The sequence below is a fragment of the Eucyclogobius newberryi genome, unplaced genomic scaffold (assembly GCF_026437365.1).
Source record: "Eucyclogobius newberryi isolate DKJ021-1_F unplaced genomic scaffold, fEucNew1.0.hap1 SCAF_20, whole genome shotgun sequence".
NCBI classification, from domain to species: domain Eukaryota; kingdom Metazoa; phylum Chordata; class Actinopteri; order Gobiiformes; family Gobiidae; genus Eucyclogobius; species Eucyclogobius newberryi.
The window spans coordinates 17,641,583-17,660,931 of record NW_027315835.1 but is presented as its reverse complement, the minus strand read 5'-3'; the positions used below and the strand labels follow the sequence as shown (position 1 = coordinate 17,660,931).

The window sequence follows — 19,349 nt, the reverse complement described above, 5'->3', positions numbered from 1 at the left end:
AAGTTTTCTTTTGGTTTGAGAGCAATGTGCCGGAATGTGTACAACAATACACAATCATTAAAGTAACAAAAGAAGTTACTTTGGGCCGAGGCTCCAGTTCCCCGCGGGCCCTAACGGGAACAAGCAGGAGAAAATGTATTGATTAAAAAAATTCAATTCAAACTTCTACCGTCTATAAAGCTCATTGTAAACTTGATGTGTTCTACTAAGTCTAATTTTAAAATGTGTCAAAGCAATGCTCAAAGACAGTCATTGATATGTCATTCCACCTATTTTGTTTAGGTCATTTGCATTATTGCAGCAGAGTAAGAAATGCAAACTTAATTCTAGGGAGTACACTTGTTTAAACATCGGCCCATGTTGTTGTTGTTGTTCTTTTTTGGGTAAAAACCGTCTTAGGCCCTGGTCATTTGTAGATAATGCTCTAGGAATAGAAGAGGTGAAATGTCACAGAGTCTGAATCCCTGGATAAGAGGGGGAGATTATCTGAACTATCTCACTTTTAATGTGATTTACATGAAGGAATGTGGTTAGATGGAAAGATTAGACTGCTTTGTATTCTATTATCTCCGCCATTATGAGTTTACCACAATGCCGCACTGTCAACAAAATTCAAAGGAACTGCACATGTATTTTTGTAACAGGTTTGTGCGCTCGCCAAACGCTTTAGCAACTACGAATGTAAAGGCAAGTTCAGTTCAGTATTCAAAGTGAAGCGTGGAGTAATAGTCAGTATAGTGAATTCAAAAAGATATTTGCTGAATTTGAACTTGAATCTACAAAAAGAACAGCAATCGTTGTTTGTATTATTGCAGATTCTTAACACAAATATTAGTGAAGTTAATAAGAATATTGGTGGTGGTATTGTTACAGGAGTGTTTGTGGTGTTCAGATATACTTCTTGGGCAATATCATTCATTTGGAGTAACAGTATTTCTTTTATGTAATACCGGGCATGAAAAGTGTTGAAAAATGGCTCTGCGTTCAGATAAGATGGATGAAAAATGGATGTTGTTAGCTTAGATTAGAGACGCGTGACTCAAAGACTCACCTGTGGCAGCATGAAGATGGACAGGAGACACCAAGATGGGACAGCCTTTATATAGGGGTAATGTCAGCTGTGTGGGGGGGTCAGGGACTGCATGAGGATTATATGAGCTTTGGACAGTGTGAGCTAAAGTCTGACAGACAAGATAATAAGTGGAGTGTTCTCACATGACCTCAGCGCTCAAATAGGGCCAACAGATGCATAAACAGTCACAGAGCCCGCCACTGTCCAGACATCCACTTCATTTGTTTAGTTAGTCCATCCATCCATCCATCTTCTGCCGCTTTATCCGGGGCCGGGTCGCGGGGGCAGCAGTCTGAGCAGGGACTCCCAGACTTCCTTCTCCCCAGACACTTCCTCTAACTCCTCCGGGGGGATCCCGAGGCGTTCCCAGGCCAGCCGAGAGACATAGTCTCTCCAGCGTGTCCTGGGTCTTCCCCGGGGCCTCTTCCCGGTGGGACATGCCTGAAACACCTCCCGAGGGAGGCGCCCAGGAGGCATCCGAAACAGATGCCCGAGCCACCTCAGCTGGCTCCTCTCGACGTGGAGGAGCAGCGGCTCTACTCCGAGCTCCCCCCGTGTGGCCGAGCTCCTCACCTCATCTCTAAGGGAGCGCCCAGCCACACGGCGGAGGAAACTCATTTCGACCGCTTGTATCCGCGATCTTGTTCTTTCGGTCACTACCCAAAGCTCATGACCATAGGTGAGAGTAGGAACGTAGACCGACCGGTAAATAGAGAGCTTTGCCTTTCGGCTCAGCTCCCTCTTTACCACAACGGTCCGATGCAGCGACTGCATCACTGCAGCCGCTGCACCGATCCGCCTGTCGAGCTCACGCTCCATCCTTCCCTCACTCGTGAACAAGACCCCGAGATACTTGAACTCCTCCACTTGGGGCAAGGACACCCCACCCACCTGGAGAGGGCAAGCCACCTTTTTCCGGTCGAGAACCATGGCCTCGGATTTGGAGGTGCTGATTCTCATCCCAGCCGCTTCACACTCGGCTGCAAACCGTCCCAGTGCATGTTGCAGGTCCGGGTTTGATGGAGCCATCAGGACAACATCGTCTGCAAACAGCAGAGATGAGATCCTGTGGTCCCCAAACCGGACACCCTCCGACCCCTGACTGCGCCTAGAAATTCTGTCCATAAAAATTATGAACAGAACCGGTGACAAAGGGCAGCCCTGGCGGAGTCCAACATGCACTGGGAACAGGTCTGACTTACTGCCGGCAATGCGAACACAGCTCCTGCTCCGGTCATACAGGGACCGGACAGCCCTGAGCAAAGGGCCCCGGACCCCGTACTCCCGGAGCACCCCCCAAAGGACACCCCGAGGGACACGGTCGAAAGCCTTCTCCAGATCCACAAAGCACATGTGGACTGGTTGGGCAAACTCCCATGAGCCCTCGAGCACCCGATGGAGGGTATAGAGCTGGTCCAGTGTTCCACGACCGGGACGAAAACCACTCTGCTCCTCCTGAATCCGAGGTTCGACTATCGGTCGGATTCTCCTCTCCAGTAACTTGGAATAGACCTTACCCGGGAGGCTGAGGAGTGTGATCCCTCTGTAGTTGGAACACACCCTCCGGTCCCCCTTCTTGAACAGAGGGACCACCACCCCGGTCTGCCAGTCCAGAGGCACGGTCCCCGAACGCCACGCGATGTTGCAGAGACGTGTCAACCAAGACAGTCCTACAACATCCAGATACTTTAGGTACTCAGGGCGGATCTCATCCACCCCCGGAGCCCTGCCACCGAGGAGTTTGCGAACAACCTCAGTGACTTCAGCTCGGGTGATGGATGAGCCAGCCACCGAGTCCCCGGTCTCCACTTCCTCTTCGGAAGACGTGACTGAGGGATTAAGGAGATCCTCAAAGTATTCCTTCCACCGTCCGACGACATCCCCAGTTGAGGTCAGCAGGCCTCCACCCGCACCGTAAACAGTGTTGGTGAGACACTGCTTCCCCCTCCTGAGGCGCCGGACGGTTTGCCAGAATTTCTTTGGTGCCGACCGATAGTCCTCCTCCATGGCCTCCCCGAACTCCTCCCAGGCCCGGGTTTTTGCCTCTGCGACAGCACGAGCCGCGGCTCGCTTGGCCTGCCGATACCCGTCGATGACCTCCGGAGACCTACAAGCCAGAGTGGCCTGATAGGCCTCCTTCTTCAGTCTGACGGCATCCCTTACTTCCGGTGTCCACCACCGGGTTCGGGGGTTGCCGCCACGACAGGCACCGGAGACCTTGCGACCACAACTCCGAGCAGCCGCATCAACAATGGAGGCGGAGAACATGGTCCACTCGGACTCAATGTCCCCAGCCTCCCCCGGGACATGGGAGAAGCTCTCCCGGAGGTGCGAGTTGAATACCCTACTGACAGAGGGCTCCACTAGACGTTCCCAACAGACCCTCACAATGCGCTTGGGTCTGCCAAGTCTGTCCGGCTTCCTCCTCCTCCAGCGGATCCAACTCACCACCAGGTGGTGATCGGTTGACAACTCTGCCCCTCTCTTCACCCGAGTGTCCAAGACACGCGGTCGGAGGTCTGATGACACGACAACAAAGTCGATCATTGACCTCCGGCCTAGGGTGTCCTGGTGCCATGTGCACTGATGGACACCCTTGTGCTTGAACATGGTGTTCGTTATGGACAATCCGTGGCTAGCACAGAAGTCCAATAACTGAACACCGCTCGGGTTCAGATCGGGGAAGCCGTTCTTCCCGATCACCCCTCTCCAGGTGTCACTGTCATTGCCCACGTGGGCGTTGAAGTCCCCCAGTAGAACAACGGAGTCCCCGGTCGGTGCACTGTCCAGTAGCCCTCCCAAGGACTCCAAGAAGGCCGGGTACTCTGCACTGCTGTTCGGCCCGTAGGCCGCCACAACAGTGAGAGACCTGTCCCCCACCCGAAGGCGGAGGGACGCGACTCTCTCGTTCACCGGGGTAAACTCCAACACGTGGCGGCTGAGCTGAGGGGCTATCAGCAAGCCCACACCAGCCCGCCGCCTCTCCCCGCGGGCAACACCAGAGAAGTGGAGCGTCCAGCCCCTCTCGAGGAGATGGGTTCCAGAGCCCAAACTGTGCGTGGAGGTGAGGCCGACTATATCTAGTCGGTATCGCTCAACCTCCCGCACAAGCTCAGGCTCTTTCCCCCCCAGCGAGGTGACATTCCATGTCCCCAGAGTTAGTCTCTGTGTCTGGAGATCTGGTCGCCGAGGCCCCTGCCGTCGACTGCCGCCCAGATCTCTCTGCACCGGCCCCTTATGGATCCTCCTGCGGGTGGTGGGCCCACGGGAGGGCGGCCCCACGTCGCTCTTTCGGGCTGTGCCCGGCCGGGCCCCGTGGGGTAAGACCCGGCCACCAGGCGCTCGCCATGGAGCACCCATCCCAGGCCTGGCTCCAGGATGGGGCCCCGGTGACGCCGATCCGGGCGACGTAAACTGCCTTGTTTGTGTTGTCATCATAGAGGGCTTCTGAACCGATCTTTGTCTGACCCGTCACCTAGGACCTGTTTGCCTTGGGAGACCCTACCAGGGGCATGAAGCCCCCGACAACATAGCTCCCGGGATCATTCGAGCACTCAAACCCCTCCACCACGTTAAGATGTCGGTTCAAGGAGAGGTGTTTAGTTAGTCCTTGGAAGTTTAATTCAAATTGAATTTCATCCAATAATCAACTATAACGTTGTTACCATTGGCGTATTATAAAAAACTTTCTATGGTCATTAACTTATTGGGCATTTGCACTAAGTAAGATAAATACATTATCGCTGAGATTTTCATTAACAAGTCGTGCATTTATGCTTCGAAAATGTTTCGTGTCCCCACTTGTTTACAAGTCATACTTGTAAAACTACTTCTTATAGAAACGTTCATACCGAATACATATTCCATCATTCATATGCAAAGCCTTAACTGCCCAGTGAGCAGACAAAAGTCTCCTTATACTCTGCAAAAGAACACCAATACCAAAATAACTCCTGTGAATTACAATTCCAAGTTTAGTAGATCCTGGGATTGGCCAGTGATTCATTGTAAAATTAATATTTAAAAAATCCAACTTCTTTGGGAAAACCCTTTGCACTGTTTGTGAGATTTCTCCTTGTTGTTGGACTTGTGTGCATGATCAGTGAGGACCAGAGTGGTGAAAAGAGGTGAGAAACAGCAGTGGGGTGTGGTAGTTGCATCATACACCTTTTCTCATTGAAGAGCACACTGAAGTGTTTCTGGTCAAATTACAAGATTGTAAATAAAACCACACACATTACGGCCGTTTCCCAACCCTCAGTATCTTGTAGGTGCAGAGTTGGGAGTATGGACTCCAGTCTGGAGGGGTGCTCTCTATCAGGTCCTCTGCCAGAGGCCTGGGAGCTTGAGGCTTCTGCACAGTATCTGTGCTGTTCCTGCACTGCACTTATGAAGCCTAAACGAGAGATGGGGCACCCTTGCCGCTCAGACCTTGTAACTGTATAATGAGCTGTAGTATTGTGGTAGAGCATAACAGCTATTGATGTCCTTATACAGCATTAGAAGAACAGATGTAAAGTTTGGGCCAAAGCTGAATGCTCGGCTGACTTTGAACAGAAAATGGTGTTCTAGCGTTTCAAACACTTTACAAAAATCAAGAAATAAATAAGAGCTTGGGAAATTACATAATGATAGTAATCTAATCTAAAATCCTCTAATGTTTGAACTGTCTATTGGGCATAACTTTATGCCAGTCTGCGTTTCACTGATGAGTGCTTTTTTCAAACTTTTAGCAGAAATCAGTCTTAATACTTTAAAATCTGCATGTAAGGTGATTGGTCTCCCATTTTCAAGTATTATTGGATCTTTTAGTGGTTTGGGAATCATGCAAATCCCCTCTTGTTTCATTATGTCGGACATTTCACTTGGACACGTAATGCATTGAACCTATAATCACTCATCATGTCATTAAAATATTTAAACAGTCTCTTTCTTTCTTTCTCTCTTGCACACACACACACACACACACAGTCACAAACACACAAAGGCACAAACACACAAAGGCACAAACACACACAAACACACGCGCGCGCGCGCACACACACACACACACACACACACAAACACACACACACACACACACACAAACATACACGCACGCACGCACGCACATACACACACACACACACACGCACTCAGTCACAAACACAAACACACAAAGGCACAAACACGCACGCACACACACACAAACACGCACGTGCAAACGCATGCACACACACACACACACGCACGCACACACACACACACACACACACACATACATGCACACGCACACTATAAAAACAGCTCTGGACAGGCTTGGAGATCATTCATGTGATGACAACAGAGACATTAGGCATTCATAATATATTAGATAATTGACTTAAAATAGTAAATATTTTTTTTCAAACCAGCTCAAACACTTGTGTGATATATTTACTGCTTGCTTTGGGTAAGTGTCTGTCATTTAAGATCTTACTATTTTACATAATATGAAACAAAGGTAATTGTAAAAAACTAAAATGTTCTCTGTCAGGTTGGTGGACCTCGTATTCCTTTGCTCATCGAGAGTATTTCCTGATAAAAGAAAAAAAGACCCAAAGTGATGCACAGGTGTACTGCAGGGAGAAATATGTTGACCTGGCTGTGATAGGGAACCATGACGACGCAGAGAGGCTTAAAGATGCAACTAGTGTCACTAATGGAGAAGTGTGGATCGGTCTGAAAAAGGACGGGGGGGAAAGGTGGCAGTGGTCCACCGGGGCCACTCTGGACAGCAGGGGACAGGTGACCTACACAAACTGGGCGTCGACCCATCCCCAGTCCGCTCACTACTGCGGGGCCATGAAGGAAGATGGCACATGGGTCAGTGCGGACTGTGGAGATGCGTATCCCTATGTGTGCCAGACAAGTAAGACAAGCAGATTATACCGTTATTCAAGTAAGGCTGCATAATACTTCACAGGCCACAGCTGCCCTAGGGATGCCTGATGCAACGATGTAGCCAATCTGCGCCATCGGTCCAACTCAATGATACATGGGGAGGGTTGGGGTTATAAATTACACATAAATACTGTGTAACTGAGGGCCATGGACAACATGACAGTGAAGTGAATCATTCAAACATTTGCATTTGACATAGTTTTGATGAGTCACCACAGCTTCAATAAGGCTTGGACACCCCTGCTATACATATTTAAACCAGCTCGACACTTGTTATCACTGTATCATGCAGCCATACGTGAAGATGCTTTTTTTTTTTACATAGCATTTTACTGTTATAAAATGTTTTCTTGTTTAGGGCCAGGAGAGCTCCATTTTGTTTCTGACGCTGTAAATTGGAGACAAGCTCAAACCTTCTGTCGTCAAAACCATTTGGATTTGGCCAGTGCAAGGAACTTGCCATTACACGCCGCCATTATTGATGCAAATCCACACTCAATGGTGTGGCTCGGTCTGTTCAAAGACATGTGGTCGTGGTCAGATCAGCTCAGACTGCGCATTGTACAGTGGCAGCACTTATTTGTGGTTTGACAGAGGTTGTGACCAAAAATCATTTTTCCTCTGCTATTCAGGTAGAGTTCAGTTCATTAAACCCGTTTGAATCTTTAACAAGGTCAATTTGTGATTTTTTTGTTTTTTGTTTCTTTAAGTACGAAAGTCTCACCGAGTGCGAGTGGAACTCACGTCTGACATGTTAGACTTGGGAGCCCATGATCCAGTTGTGATGCAGAAGATCGTAAAACAAGTATGTAAAAATGAAAACACGTATTTCAAAAATCTAAAATGAAATAAAACAAATAATATTGTGTTCTTAAAAGATTCAGGACTCAATACCCGGAGGAAAGGTTCAGTGGGTCACTCAGCCAGATGGAAAGATTTTTCACACAAAAAAGCAAGAGACAAAAAAAGGGAAGCAACTATTGTAATCCTTAAATCTGCTGCAGTTTAAATAAAGAGGAAAGTCTTTCATCTTCAAATGTAAAAAATATATATGCATTTTAATAACAAGCACCCCATTTAATAATCTTTTGTTTTTATTCTGGTATGATACAATAAAATAAAGTCAAATTAGCAAACTTGCATTTACAGTTGTGTTCTGCTGCTGTAATATTGACAGTTTGATCATCCATTTGTCTTTACAAAGATATGGCATATACTGTATTTCTGTAGATAACCCAAGGACAAAAATACAGAAGTACAATGAGTAATTTGTCCCTTTACATGTAGTTCACGTTTGCCTGGCAGTAATGTTGATACAAATAATGTCCAAAAAGGTAATATGCATTGTCATGGTAACCTGGCAGAAGCCAAATGTAGAAGCACTATTGAGTAGAGTTCTACACATAATCTACAACCGGAATCCACTGCAATAAAAAAAAAGGTAGTTTTCATGGGAAAAGTATCCGTTTTAACAAGAAAAGGTTCTGCTGCAAGTTAAAATATACGAGTAAAATGTATTCTGTTTAACTGAGAAGAAATAAGTTGTGTATATGGCAAAAGCAGTGTATAATAATAAAGTATAAATGTTTGTCTGGCAAAAGTTTCTGTACAAGTCAAATATATCTTGTTTTTATGACTTTTTGACTCTCTTTAGATGACACGCATGCTTTTTTCCCCAGAGATGTTCTAAGATTGGGCAGATATATCTGATTTACTCCATTCAGAGAAAAATGGCCATGTTGTATTTTGTGATGTTAAAAAAAAAGTAGGCTACTACATCCGATTATGGTATAGGAAAGTTTGATAACAAAATACAGCCAACACATTAAAGAGCACAGGCACGGATGCTGACTGCGGCACAAACAGAACTTATGCTACTCATAAAATCAGAATCCATTTTAATCATAAAACAGAATTTATTTTACTCATACAAATAGAAACTCTTGTCATAAAAACAAACTATTAATTAAAATGAAAGCATTACACATGAATTATCCCTAGAATGGCCCCATCAGTAAAAGGCAGACGTTCAGACAAATACTTTTATCTGATTGGTTAGAGCAACTCAACAGTGGAGTGAGCTGATTTTGCTTAAGAGAGATGAAAAAAGACATCTTTCCCATCCATACTTCCCTCAAAATAGTCTCAGTATTTCTGCTCAAATAGGCCGAAGTACGTCAGTCAGTGCAGCCATGTTTAGGTTTGTTTGGGCGCTTCACCTTTTGCTTTGTCCAAACCCCAATGCTGCCCTGTGATTGGCCCGTTTCACCCGTGGCTCAAGCTCAACACAGCAGCAGGACAGGTTCCACATGGATTCTCTTGAGTTTGTGAACTCACACATTTAGCGCCAATTCATTTCAAATGGCATTAGAATAAATCAGAGTGAGAAATGCATTGACCACTGAAATAACTCCTTCCCTCTTGTCTCTTAAAAGAATTCCCTCTGCAGCATTTTTCCACCTGGACACAGAGGAGTCAGTCTATGCTGCTGCCTTCAGTCTCTGTAGTCTGCTCCCATCAGACAGAACAGTTTATGTGGTGTGCAGACTTAGGCTTATGGTGCAAACTGTATGCATATTTAATGCTATGTAACTAATAAAATACAAAATCTCTTTAAACAGCAACCATTTCCAAATATGCCCTTGAGACTAGCTAGATCTACACATGTTCATTATACAATCCAAATTACTGTAAATATGTAAAAATAAGGATCCCCTCTTAACCTACAAACAAATATAAATATATTCATTATTAAAATGTCCTTTTAGCGCTGCAGTTTTCATATCAAGTATAAATACTCACAATGTGTAAGGCTCTTTCCAGCAATACTAAAATCACCACTGCAGGTGCACATTTCACCCGGTTTCCCTGAGTGTAGGTTACTGGTCTTTCTTGACTTCAGGACGACAGGCTTCACTTTTCTTGGGCTCTGGTTGGGCACCGCTGAGCAGATAGAGTATATCATGCAGTGCCTTTTTAATCTGACATCCAAATTTATGAGCATCCTGGTAGAAAATCAGAAGAAAAGCAGTGTCAGAAAATCCCCCAGTACTGAATGCAAAAACAGGCATTTTGAAAACTTACAGTTTGGGGACACGAGTGCTTGCAGGAGATGTGGAAGTTGATCATGTTCTCTCCTACAAGGCTGTAGGACACTCCATAACCATCATCAGCAACCTAAAGAAGAGATGCAGTCTTTCATGAATAAATGCTATAAATAATACATATTATTTGTTTGTTCATTACAAGCTGTGGCTCTTAAATTGTTAATGAAATGACTCACTGGACCAAAGCCTCCTCCACAAGAAATGTATTCAGGGTAGTTGACCAGGTCAAACAGCTCCACCTGCTGGACAGCAGTCTGACTGGTCGAGAGTCTCCAGGGCTCTGACAACACCTGAAGCACAAACAAATCAAAGAAAATAATAATAAATGTGTCAGAAAAAGGTTATAGCAGGACATGTTCATTGGCTTTAATCCTTACACTGAGATTAGGTCTGTGCGTGTGTGTGTTTAAATTGTAACATTTATGGATGCGAGAAGAACTGGTAAGTTTGAATTAGTTAGGCAACACATGAGGATGCCTCCACCACAGTCCAAATACAAATATTTTTGAAATATTTAGCATTTCGTTAAACCATTTTGCTCCACAATTTACTGTTTATTTAAAGGCGCAATGGACGATTTTTCGGTGATTTGCGAACTCAGGCGGAAGTGCGCATGTGCACTCCCCCGTGCGGACTGATACAACACACACGTGCGTTTGTTTATTAGTGCGACGGATCGAATCGCATCTCTCGTCTCCCGTAGATTTCTGTCCACTTCTGCGTCAGCTCGAACAGTCCTTCTCCGTCTTCATTTTGTCCCGTACACTGAGGGAACTATATTATGATAGATCAATGCGCTTAGACACGCGGAAACGTGGGGACGAGCCTGACGCGGCTGCAGGTGAGCGATAGGTGCGTTTTATGATTGATACGTGGCAGGACTAATCGGCCGTCCACGCCACGAGGAAATAAGACTCAGATTTATGCCAAAAAAATCAACCTTTAATAATGTGACGAAATGGAAACCCCTTAAAATAAAAGTCTCGGGTTATAGAAGATGGGAGAATGACAATAAACAAATACTAACCTCTTTCAAGAAAGGAGACTCGACCCCCAGATATTTGGAGACCACGTAGAGGCAGAAGAGGTGTCTGTCGATGCCCGATCCCGTCATGGCCAGACGGTAGAGAAGCTGGTGCTTCTCTGACGCTGCACGAAACAAACGTCTGCACACCTCTGGCGCCTGTGGGAGACACATTGAGATGCTCGAATTCAACAGGAACATGGGCTTTTAAGGTTTGGAAAAATGACAGGTTGCTGGTTTCAGCTTCGACTCACCTCTCCTCCCTCAAACGCTCGGACAAAGGCACTGCTCTCGTTGGAGCAGGAGCGTACGGTCTCAGTCCGGCCCTCCCTGAACAGACGGGTCATAGAGGCCTCATACGTCAGGCAAAAATTACCTTGCTCCTGAAATGTATTTGTATAAAAATAGATTCTATGTTTTGTTTAAGAAAGTATATACAGTTTGTTGCAACAACATTCTCACCCTGAAGTAGGCCAACTGAAGAGTCAACTGGATAAAGGCATCTGGGCTTATTCTGCACTTTTTAACCCTTCCTTTTCCAAACTCTTGGAATGAGAAAACATGAAAATCGATATCATCTGCCAGCTTCTGTGCCACTTCCAAGGACATGGAGATCTGCTCCTCACACTAAAAAAGCCACAACTCAAAACTAAACCAAATGGTGTAATTACTATGTAAAAGGGACAATAGATTGTCATACCTCTGGGGAGATTTCCCAGTTCAGCTTTTGTGGTTTTGGAAGGGAAGAATCCACTTCTCCCTTGCAGTGACCTTCTGTATTATAACCAAGTTGGAAACTGTCAGTAGCCAGTGCATACTGAAAAACAGAATATGGACTTAATACATGCAAAAAGCTAAAATGTGTGAACTCATCTTTACACCTACCTCCCATACATGCGCCAAAACAGGTGCATCCGCCCAAGAATGTTCTGCGTTAATGCCACATTTTCCATTTTTGTAGAAAACCATAGAGAATGACTTATCAAACCACCTACAGACACAGCATTCAAGAGTGAATGCAGGCATCATTTATTTACACACAATTATATTTATGTTCATCAAAGAAGAAAAAGTCAAACCTGTCATAACATTTCCCATGCAACAGGGATTTAGCATAGTTATCTAGACTTGCAGCAGGGTCATCGCCCATCATGCCTTGCTCATCATCATCCAGTGTGACAAAAAAGGCAGATTTTTCAATACAGTCCAGAGATCGTTTGTTAAGTCCTGTGCTGAAGAAATTGGTCCTGGCTTTGGCCCATGGAATTCTGTGGAAATGTTCAAAGATACTGTTGACGACACACAACAAAACATTAAAGTTTTTTATGTGATCTATCAGACCGACCTGTCACCAGCTGTCAGGGCCCCGAGGTGGGCTTCTCCTTCTGAAGGGGGGGAGGGATCATCCAGGATCCTCTGGATTTGAAACTCTATCTCCCTGGGCGACAGGAGGCGACCAGCCTGGTACACCCAGAGCCGGAAGTAGCGCCCCCTGTGGTAAACCGCTATGTAATCACTGTCCTGCCAATGCTGAAGCACGTCTTCACAAGAGAGAGAGGAACAGGGAGAGAGAAATAATTAATGTGGGTCACAGTGCAACAGTGGCCTATTGGCTAAATACAGACGTCTGATATGTTCATGAACTGAAGCACATGTAAACAAGGTCTAATGCAATGAAACAAAAGCCTTTGTGATCTGACCCCAAAGGAAACACAAAACTAAATCTTCTAATAAAAAACAACAGTTTTTTCTGTGGCACATTCTTGTGAGGAATGAAGAGATAGAGTTGTTGACTCATTAGTACAAGTGAATAGGAGCTTTAGGAAAGGGTGGGGCCAGTCGTGTAGAAACATGCACTCTACCTGTTAGCTCTCCGGGGATTCGACAAGTGTCAAACATCCGCTCAAACTGATAGGAACAGCATGGAACTGCAGACCTCAACATCCACTGAATAAGATAGACAGAGAGGAACCACCCAAAGAGGAAAGGATTTAAATAATAGAAGAGAGGAGAGGGTTGAGGAAATTAAAGAAAACAAAATGAGGCAGAAGAAAATAGTCAACGTTAGTCAGAAACAGAACGTTCCAATATCCCAGGGAAAAGAGTTAGACGGAAATGCAAAAGGAGAATGGGAGGATGGGCTTATGACGCAGACAATCACAGATACTGTATGGCACATCAACACACATCACTAATGTGAATTCATTTGTTGCCTCAGTTGACAGTAACATTTGAGAGTAGTCTTCTTTTGGGGTCAAAAACTTGTTCTGAGTGTCTTTAATGTTGCAAAGGAGTGTCTCTTTACCGGTCTCCTCTCCTGGAGTACGTGTAGTGTTGAATATCCTCTCACACTGAGCTGCACACAGGGGAATGACAGTGCCGGGGATACGACTCTGGGAAATGGAGGGCGGTGGGAGAATGGACGAGACAGGACAGAGATCGAGTAGAAACAAAAGAGAATGATGAAAATAAAAAGGGAACAATGGAGTGTGGTATGATGAAATTAGGGAAATAGTCGAGTGATTAACCCATTTCAGTAAAAAAACTGATGGGTGAGGTCTTGATGGTAAAATGTCACAGACAGAACTAAAATAGCAAACTGTGTGAACTGCGTAAGCTAATTATTTTGTATGTTGTGCTGGTGAAGTGATTTAATGAACAAATGTGTAGGCATGAGAGTAATATTGAAGATGACCCAGTGAAATAGCAGGGCAAATGTAATAAAATACTGACTCTTACCCAAGACATTGACTGCTTTTGCATCACCACGAGAAAAGAACTATTAAACGCAAATGGTGTATCTACTTTGTCCTTGTATACATTTTTAGACGGTACATATGTGTCTCTTGCAACTAAGGATGTCACAATTTCACCTTTTAATGTTACAAACACGAGAAACACTGTGATTTTACCATTACTCACAATTATGGACACATGACAATGAAATCCGTCCTCTACTTTCATTCAGTGTTAATATATCACCATTCCTCTAGTATGTGACCACCAGTTTTATGAAATCTAACTGTTTAGTGAGAAAGTCAAGTTAATGTGACATAAACAGTGAGATACATTTAGTATGTAAAGCGTTTAGACTGTATTGAAATAACTTATTTTTAGGGATTGCTACCGGTATAATCACAATAATCAATTAACTAATTAATCTTTACTAATACATTGACAATCTAGAATTAGTGCTGTAAAAAAAAATACACAAAGGTGAGGTGGCTAGACGACTCACTGGTTTAATCTCCTCTTTGTTCAGTTTGCGTCGATAAAGGAAGAAGGCGTGAATGGAATTGCCGGCTCTCGCTGCTTGGATCGGTGTGGGCGTCACAAACAAAAAATCCTATACAAAATATTAGAAACATCATTAAAAGGATTTATTTAAAGCGATAGACCGTTCCAGGACTGGCATGTTTAGAATAGCCGCGCACACATCCTGGTATTGGTACAAACATTCTTTCACCTTTCAAATAAATGAATGTTGACGTTTTTAGACTGCGGAAATAAATAGTTTTCGTTTATGTTTGCAACATTTGCCATCTAACTTCCAGACTTCTCAAAGGGCACTATGCTTTTCAGGTAACTGGGAAATCTACGTTTCAGTTTTATGCAGCTAAAATCTGGAACAGTCTTCCTGAAGATGTGAGACCGGCCTCTATTCTGACAATGTTCAAATCTAAACTAAAAACAGCTTTATTGGCTGTGCATGAGACTGAAATAATTTTCTTTAAACTATTCTTTTATTTTTTAAACTGTTTTGTGATTTTTCTAATTTCTTTGTGATTTGAATGCATTTCTTCCCTGTTGTGTGAAGCACTTTGAATTAGCCATTTTATTGTTGAAAAATGGCTATGTCGGTGTAATCCCTCATTCGTCCTAAGGGCTAAGGTTTAATCTTCCTGTTATTTATAATGGGTTACTGAACCCCTGGAAAGGTAGAGGACCAGGACCAGGACATTTAGATGCTAATCAGGTACTCAGGGTGGTTGAGCCAGGGTCTCACAAAGACAAAGAGGTTTCTAATAGCCCATTAAGATTCTGAATAGGCTAGCTCTGTAGATACAAGGGGGGAGTTTCTGTTGAAACAAACAACTCTTTCTACTTCAGGAAGGCTCCTCCCAATGGGCGGGTCTTACCACAGAACAGTATTAATATCGGAGTTCTCGACCTAAATTCTGTTATTGACAATGACTCTTGGATGAAAGTCGAAACGTCTATTTTTGCAAACCGAGTCCAGATGACTACAACTGAAGCTTTTTCTACTAAAAAAAAAAAAATGGCTATGTGACATTTTTTCAACCCGACATGTGTAACCCAAAGTCTGAATCTTTTGAATAGTAGAATAGGGAGTAGGTAAAACTTTTTTGGGCTCAAAGCTCAACATAAATGGTAATCTTAGAGTTAGGTGTGTGGCACTTGACAAAATAAAACAAACATACTGTTAAACTCTTGTGTCCCACTGTGTTTTTGGTGCATTTTCTCTAGTAGTTAGATTTAAATTAAATGCATTACATGGTTAGCCTTTATGCTAATTTTGGTGCTAATCAATACACCAATAAACTAGGCTAAACAATTCTCTACACGGTAATGTTTTCCAACGAGGCTCTTGTGTTAATCTGGTTTTCATATTGTTATGATATTTGAAGGCTAAAGAAAACGCTCCGATTGACACTGCATTAGAGCCAATCTACGGAATGGTAACAGCTTTTAGAACGCAGGAACTCCATTTACAAACACTGGAAGATTATTAAATAGAATAGATCGATTTGTACCATGCCATAGTAGTTACTGTTGACCATTATCGGGCTTCTTCCACGGAGGTACACGTATTCTTCCCACCAGTCACTGACCTAGACAGGAAAATAATGCATAATTCAACCTCAAGCTCACACATACATCATTTAGAGCACTTGCTAGCACAGACTATAGATCAGTACAATATGGTTACGTACATAGTTAGCAGCCCATAGGGATTTTAGTTTGAGGTACCACTGCAGCCGGTTCCCCAGACTGCCCAGAAACTCTTCTGCCAGTTTATTCGTGCTTTCATACTTAGTGTCATCCATAAGAGGACGCACAGACTCCAAGTACTGATAACAGAAAAAAGAAATGACATGAGTAGAGCAAGGGCATGTGCAAATTGTAAATGCGTTACTACTTCCATCACACATTCCATTCACACATAAAAGTCACTCCAGCATGGTGTATAGTAATGTACTTGAACAGATTGTGAATTTGTAGAATGTATACAGATAATGTCACCGTGTGAGTAGTAATGCACAAAACATAATACAGGAAAAGTAAAAGCAAACACTGCATACAGTCTTCATGTTTATATCGAAGGGTCTTTATGTTTACATGACAGAGAACTGAGTGCGCAAAACAGTCAAACTCAATTGCTCCCAAACCCGTCAGACCAGTCTTGTCTCAGTTTACATGCTGGTCAAATTAGAATGAGGGACACCAAGTAATTTAGCATTACCACCAACATTTTGTAGCTTTAATTGTTAATAAAAACAGCAATAAAACATGTAGCCGGACAGGGGCATTTGTTTGTCATTTCTGCTGCTCTAAAATGAGTGAGTTCACATCCAAACATATATTTTCCTGACTTTGTGCAGTTGAATGTCTCTTCATCTGTTACTGGATGTTAACTCGGATGTTTGAGATACAAATCAACATGCCACAATTGTTGTTCATGAGTTCAGAATGCATTTTGAAAAATCTATTTAGAATATGATGACACTACTCGTCCGGTTTTCCTGGTGAGCCAGATAAACGTAATCATTCAGCTTTGGACTATAAAACCTCACCCTTTTGACTGTGTCCTTAATGGTAGGCAAGGGCAGGTTTGGCAGTGAACCCTGGTAGCTGTAGAGAAGAGGCTTCCTCCCAGAAAAGATGCGCACCAGAGCCTGTCCGAAATATAAATGCATATCTCACACAAAATCTGCTTTCTGCACAGTAAGTAAAGTCGTGTCTTTGGTTTACGGTGACACTCACCACCCAGACTTTAGTGGTGTTGGACATCTTTCCGTGCGACTCGAACATCCAGCGGTGATAGGACAACAGCTGTTTAAGGCAAAGTCTCATGGTGAAAATGAGCAATAGCCACAGCATCGTACTGAAGAGGACTGCAGACACCACGGTTTGACACTGAGAACTCATCGACTGACTGGGAAGGGAAACAAGAGACACAAAATACATAGAGTTTACCCTTTCAAAATGATATTAGGACTAATTAATAAAAGGAAAAGGATGGGCTTATAAAAGTGTATCACGTTAAACCTTCCACAGAAACGTAAAAATAACTGTTACTATTTGACATTGTGACCAGTTACCTGACTGGGAGGTGCTCTTGAATTTTGGCTATGAGCCCCATGGAGGGATCCGAACGGGTGTACATTGTAGCCAAAATGGCAATGACCACAAATAACCATGAAGAAGGACTGGCCGGGTAAACCCCCGTTATCACACTGTTCTGTAAATGAAGAGGAAAAAGGTGAGTGTTACAAAAGCAAATAGCCGGGTTTGTCATGAAGAGAGAAGACAATGACTGATTTGGCTGGAAATACTGAATATATCGATTAAGAAACAAATGCAATATACATACATAAAATATTGCGATACATTTAAATTGAAGCAATAAGAGACACCCAAAAACTGAATTTATAGACTACAGTTACAGCAGAATCATTGTGCATCTAACTCAGGAAGGATTAAAAAATAAATCAGACACAAATGGACAGTGTTGGGCATACAAATGGAGTTGAACTGTATACCAGTACAGTTACTAATTTTGGTGGTAATGAGAATACAGTTACTTTTATAAAATCAGAGGAATACATTTTGGTATTTGATCATGAAATTTAGGCTTTGAACTGCTCTAAATCTGAGAAAAAATGTAAACACAGCTCTTATAGTGAGTGCACACGTGATTTTTCCTTGCACATATCTTAAAAACAGAAGCAGAATGTTGTGTTATTACATAATCATATAATGTAACTCAATGTGAAAGTATTTACAGCGAATGCAGAACTCAGATTAGACCATATGACGGAAAACCTTACAAAATACATTTTAATGGCGGTTTCAGTATTCTGTAGCTAAATACATTTTCAAAGTGTTCTTCTCAACACTGAATAGGGATGTTGAGATTATTTGTTTAATCAATAATTAGATAATAATATATAATAATTTCCCACATACACTTTCTTTTGTCATTCGGGTGGTATCAGGTAGTCTCCAGTAGTGAACAATAGTTGAATTGTGACTTTTTCTTACTTGCTCGTCACAAACTGATTATTTGGGTGATCTTATTATTATAATAATTAACGTATTTGACCGTATTATTCCAGGTTTGTGAGACAGAACAAGCACCCGTTGAATTCAAACATAATTGAATATCCTTTTTGCTAAATTCCACAGCCCTAAGGAAGAGGCCGGTTCTGTTGCACTGGAGGCACCTTGAGTCTAATGATGCGCTTCTTCCACGAGCGCACTCCAGACAGGTAGATTTCCGAGAGCGCCTGGTGGGACAGCTGCAGGTCGATGCCTTCGGGAGTGACCGTGAACTGGAACGCCACGGCCTGATGCGCCTCTGCCATGCTGTCTGCAACCACACAGAGACAGAAGAACAAATCAAACTCTTCTGTGGCGCTATGAGGATGAAGAGGGTACGAGCAGACTGAGGAAGCACGGCGGCAGTGATGTCAGCAGTGCTAGTGCGTTTGTGTGTTTTGCAATGGAGGTTAGTTAGGGCTGTGGTCCACTTAAGAAAGACATTCCCTAAAAGCTTGACTAAAACCCTTGGGCTAATTTAAGAAGAGGCATATATCGAGTTTATCTGACCTCACATCTGACACAAAATACTAGTTTATTTTCCTGTAAGTCCATTCCAGAATCTCAGTCTAGCTCACTCCATGCTCCCTTTCGGCTGTTGTAGGTGTAAAGCCTTTAAATAATAAATATTGGTCAACTGAAAAAATGTTGGTCAACTAAGGCTGCGTTCACACTTTCATTCTCCACAGCAAAACCTGGACTAGACCAGAACTAAACAATGCGGTGAAAGGTAAGAACCCAAGTCCACATCAAGACTAAAATGGGCTCAATTTAGGGCCAAAAAATTAGTGTAAATGCAGCTATTACAACACCATCAACCGATTGATCAACTAAACCAGTGGTTCTGCCGCCAGAGATTGCAGGAGTCCCCAAAGCCTGG

At 43.5% G+C, this 19,349-nt stretch overlaps 2 protein-coding genes across 5 annotated transcripts; one reads left to right on the top strand and one right to left on the bottom strand.

Annotated features, from left to right (window-relative positions):
* Window positions 1-5,359: 5,359 nt before the first annotated feature.
* On the top strand, window positions 5,360-7,630 carry LOC140368762 (snaclec rhinocetin subunit alpha-like). The gene is made up of 5 exons (XM_072455823.1): window positions 5,360-5,433; window positions 6,466-6,503; window positions 6,588-6,962; window positions 7,353-7,530; window positions 7,627-7,630. Exons 1-5 carry the CDS (start codon window positions 5,360-5,362, stop codon window positions 7,628-7,630), a joined length of 669 nt encoding a protein of 222 aa, XP_072311924.1.
* Window positions 7,631-8,869: 1,239 nt separating this feature from the next.
* Window positions 8,870-18,750, bottom strand: LOC140368685 (carnitine O-palmitoyltransferase 1, liver isoform-like). Of its 4 annotated transcripts, none has more exons than XR_011928188.1 (19): window positions 18,595-18,750; window positions 17,470-17,609; window positions 17,132-17,303; window positions 16,942-17,043; window positions 16,081-16,218; window positions 15,901-15,978; window positions 14,364-14,471; window positions 13,431-13,518; window positions 12,471-12,666; window positions 12,205-12,393; window positions 12,011-12,116; window positions 11,826-11,942; window positions 11,588-11,752; window positions 11,380-11,508; window positions 11,129-11,284; window positions 10,278-10,391; window positions 10,079-10,171; window positions 9,394-9,999; window positions 8,870-9,148 (listed from the first exon to the last, which is right to left on the bottom strand). XR_011928188.1 is itself a non-coding variant. In XM_072455708.1 (18 exons), the coding sequence occupies exons 1-18, from the start codon at window positions 18,733-18,735 to the stop codon at window positions 9,874-9,876; spliced, it is 2,358 nt and encodes a 785-aa protein (XP_072311809.1). In that variant the 5' UTR covers window positions 18,736-18,750; the 3' UTR covers window positions 8,870-9,873. The 4 variants fall into 4 exon arrangements, 2 of the variants coding, with proteins under 2 accessions (XP_072311809.1, XP_072311810.1); XR_011928189.1 differs by having other exon boundaries at window positions 8,870-9,717; window positions 9,797-9,999; XM_072455708.1 differs by having other exon boundaries at window positions 8,870-9,999.
* Between the last annotated feature and the right edge of the window lie 599 nt (window positions 18,751-19,349).

Excerpts from the sequence above, each read along its gene's own strand:
- LOC140368762 (XM_072455823.1), top strand. The coding sequence starts at position 5,360 with ATGGACTCCAGTCTGGAGGGGTGCTCTCTATCAGGTCCTCTGCCAGAG. Across the intron at positions 6,504-6,587 it reads ATATTTACTGCTTGCTTTGG|GTTGGTGGACCTCGTATTCC; the intron begins GTAAGTGTCTGT and ends GTTCTCTGTCAG. Across the intron at positions 6,963-7,352 it reads TCCCTATGTGTGCCAGACAA|GGCCAGGAGAGCTCCATTTT; the intron begins GTAAGACAAGCA and ends TTTCTTGTTTAG.
- LOC140368685 (XM_072455708.1), bottom strand. The coding sequence starts at position 18,735 with ATGGCAGAGGCGCATCAGGCCGTGGCGTTCCAGTTCACGGTCACTCCC. Across the intron at positions 17,044-17,131 it reads ACACCACTAAAGTCTGGGTG|GCTCTGGTGCGCATCTTTTC; the intron begins GTGAGTGTCACC and ends TATTTCGGACAG. Across the intron at positions 14,472-15,900 it reads ACAGTAACTACTATGGCATG|GATTTTTTGTTTGTGACGCC; the intron begins GTACAAATCGAT and ends TATTTTGTATAG.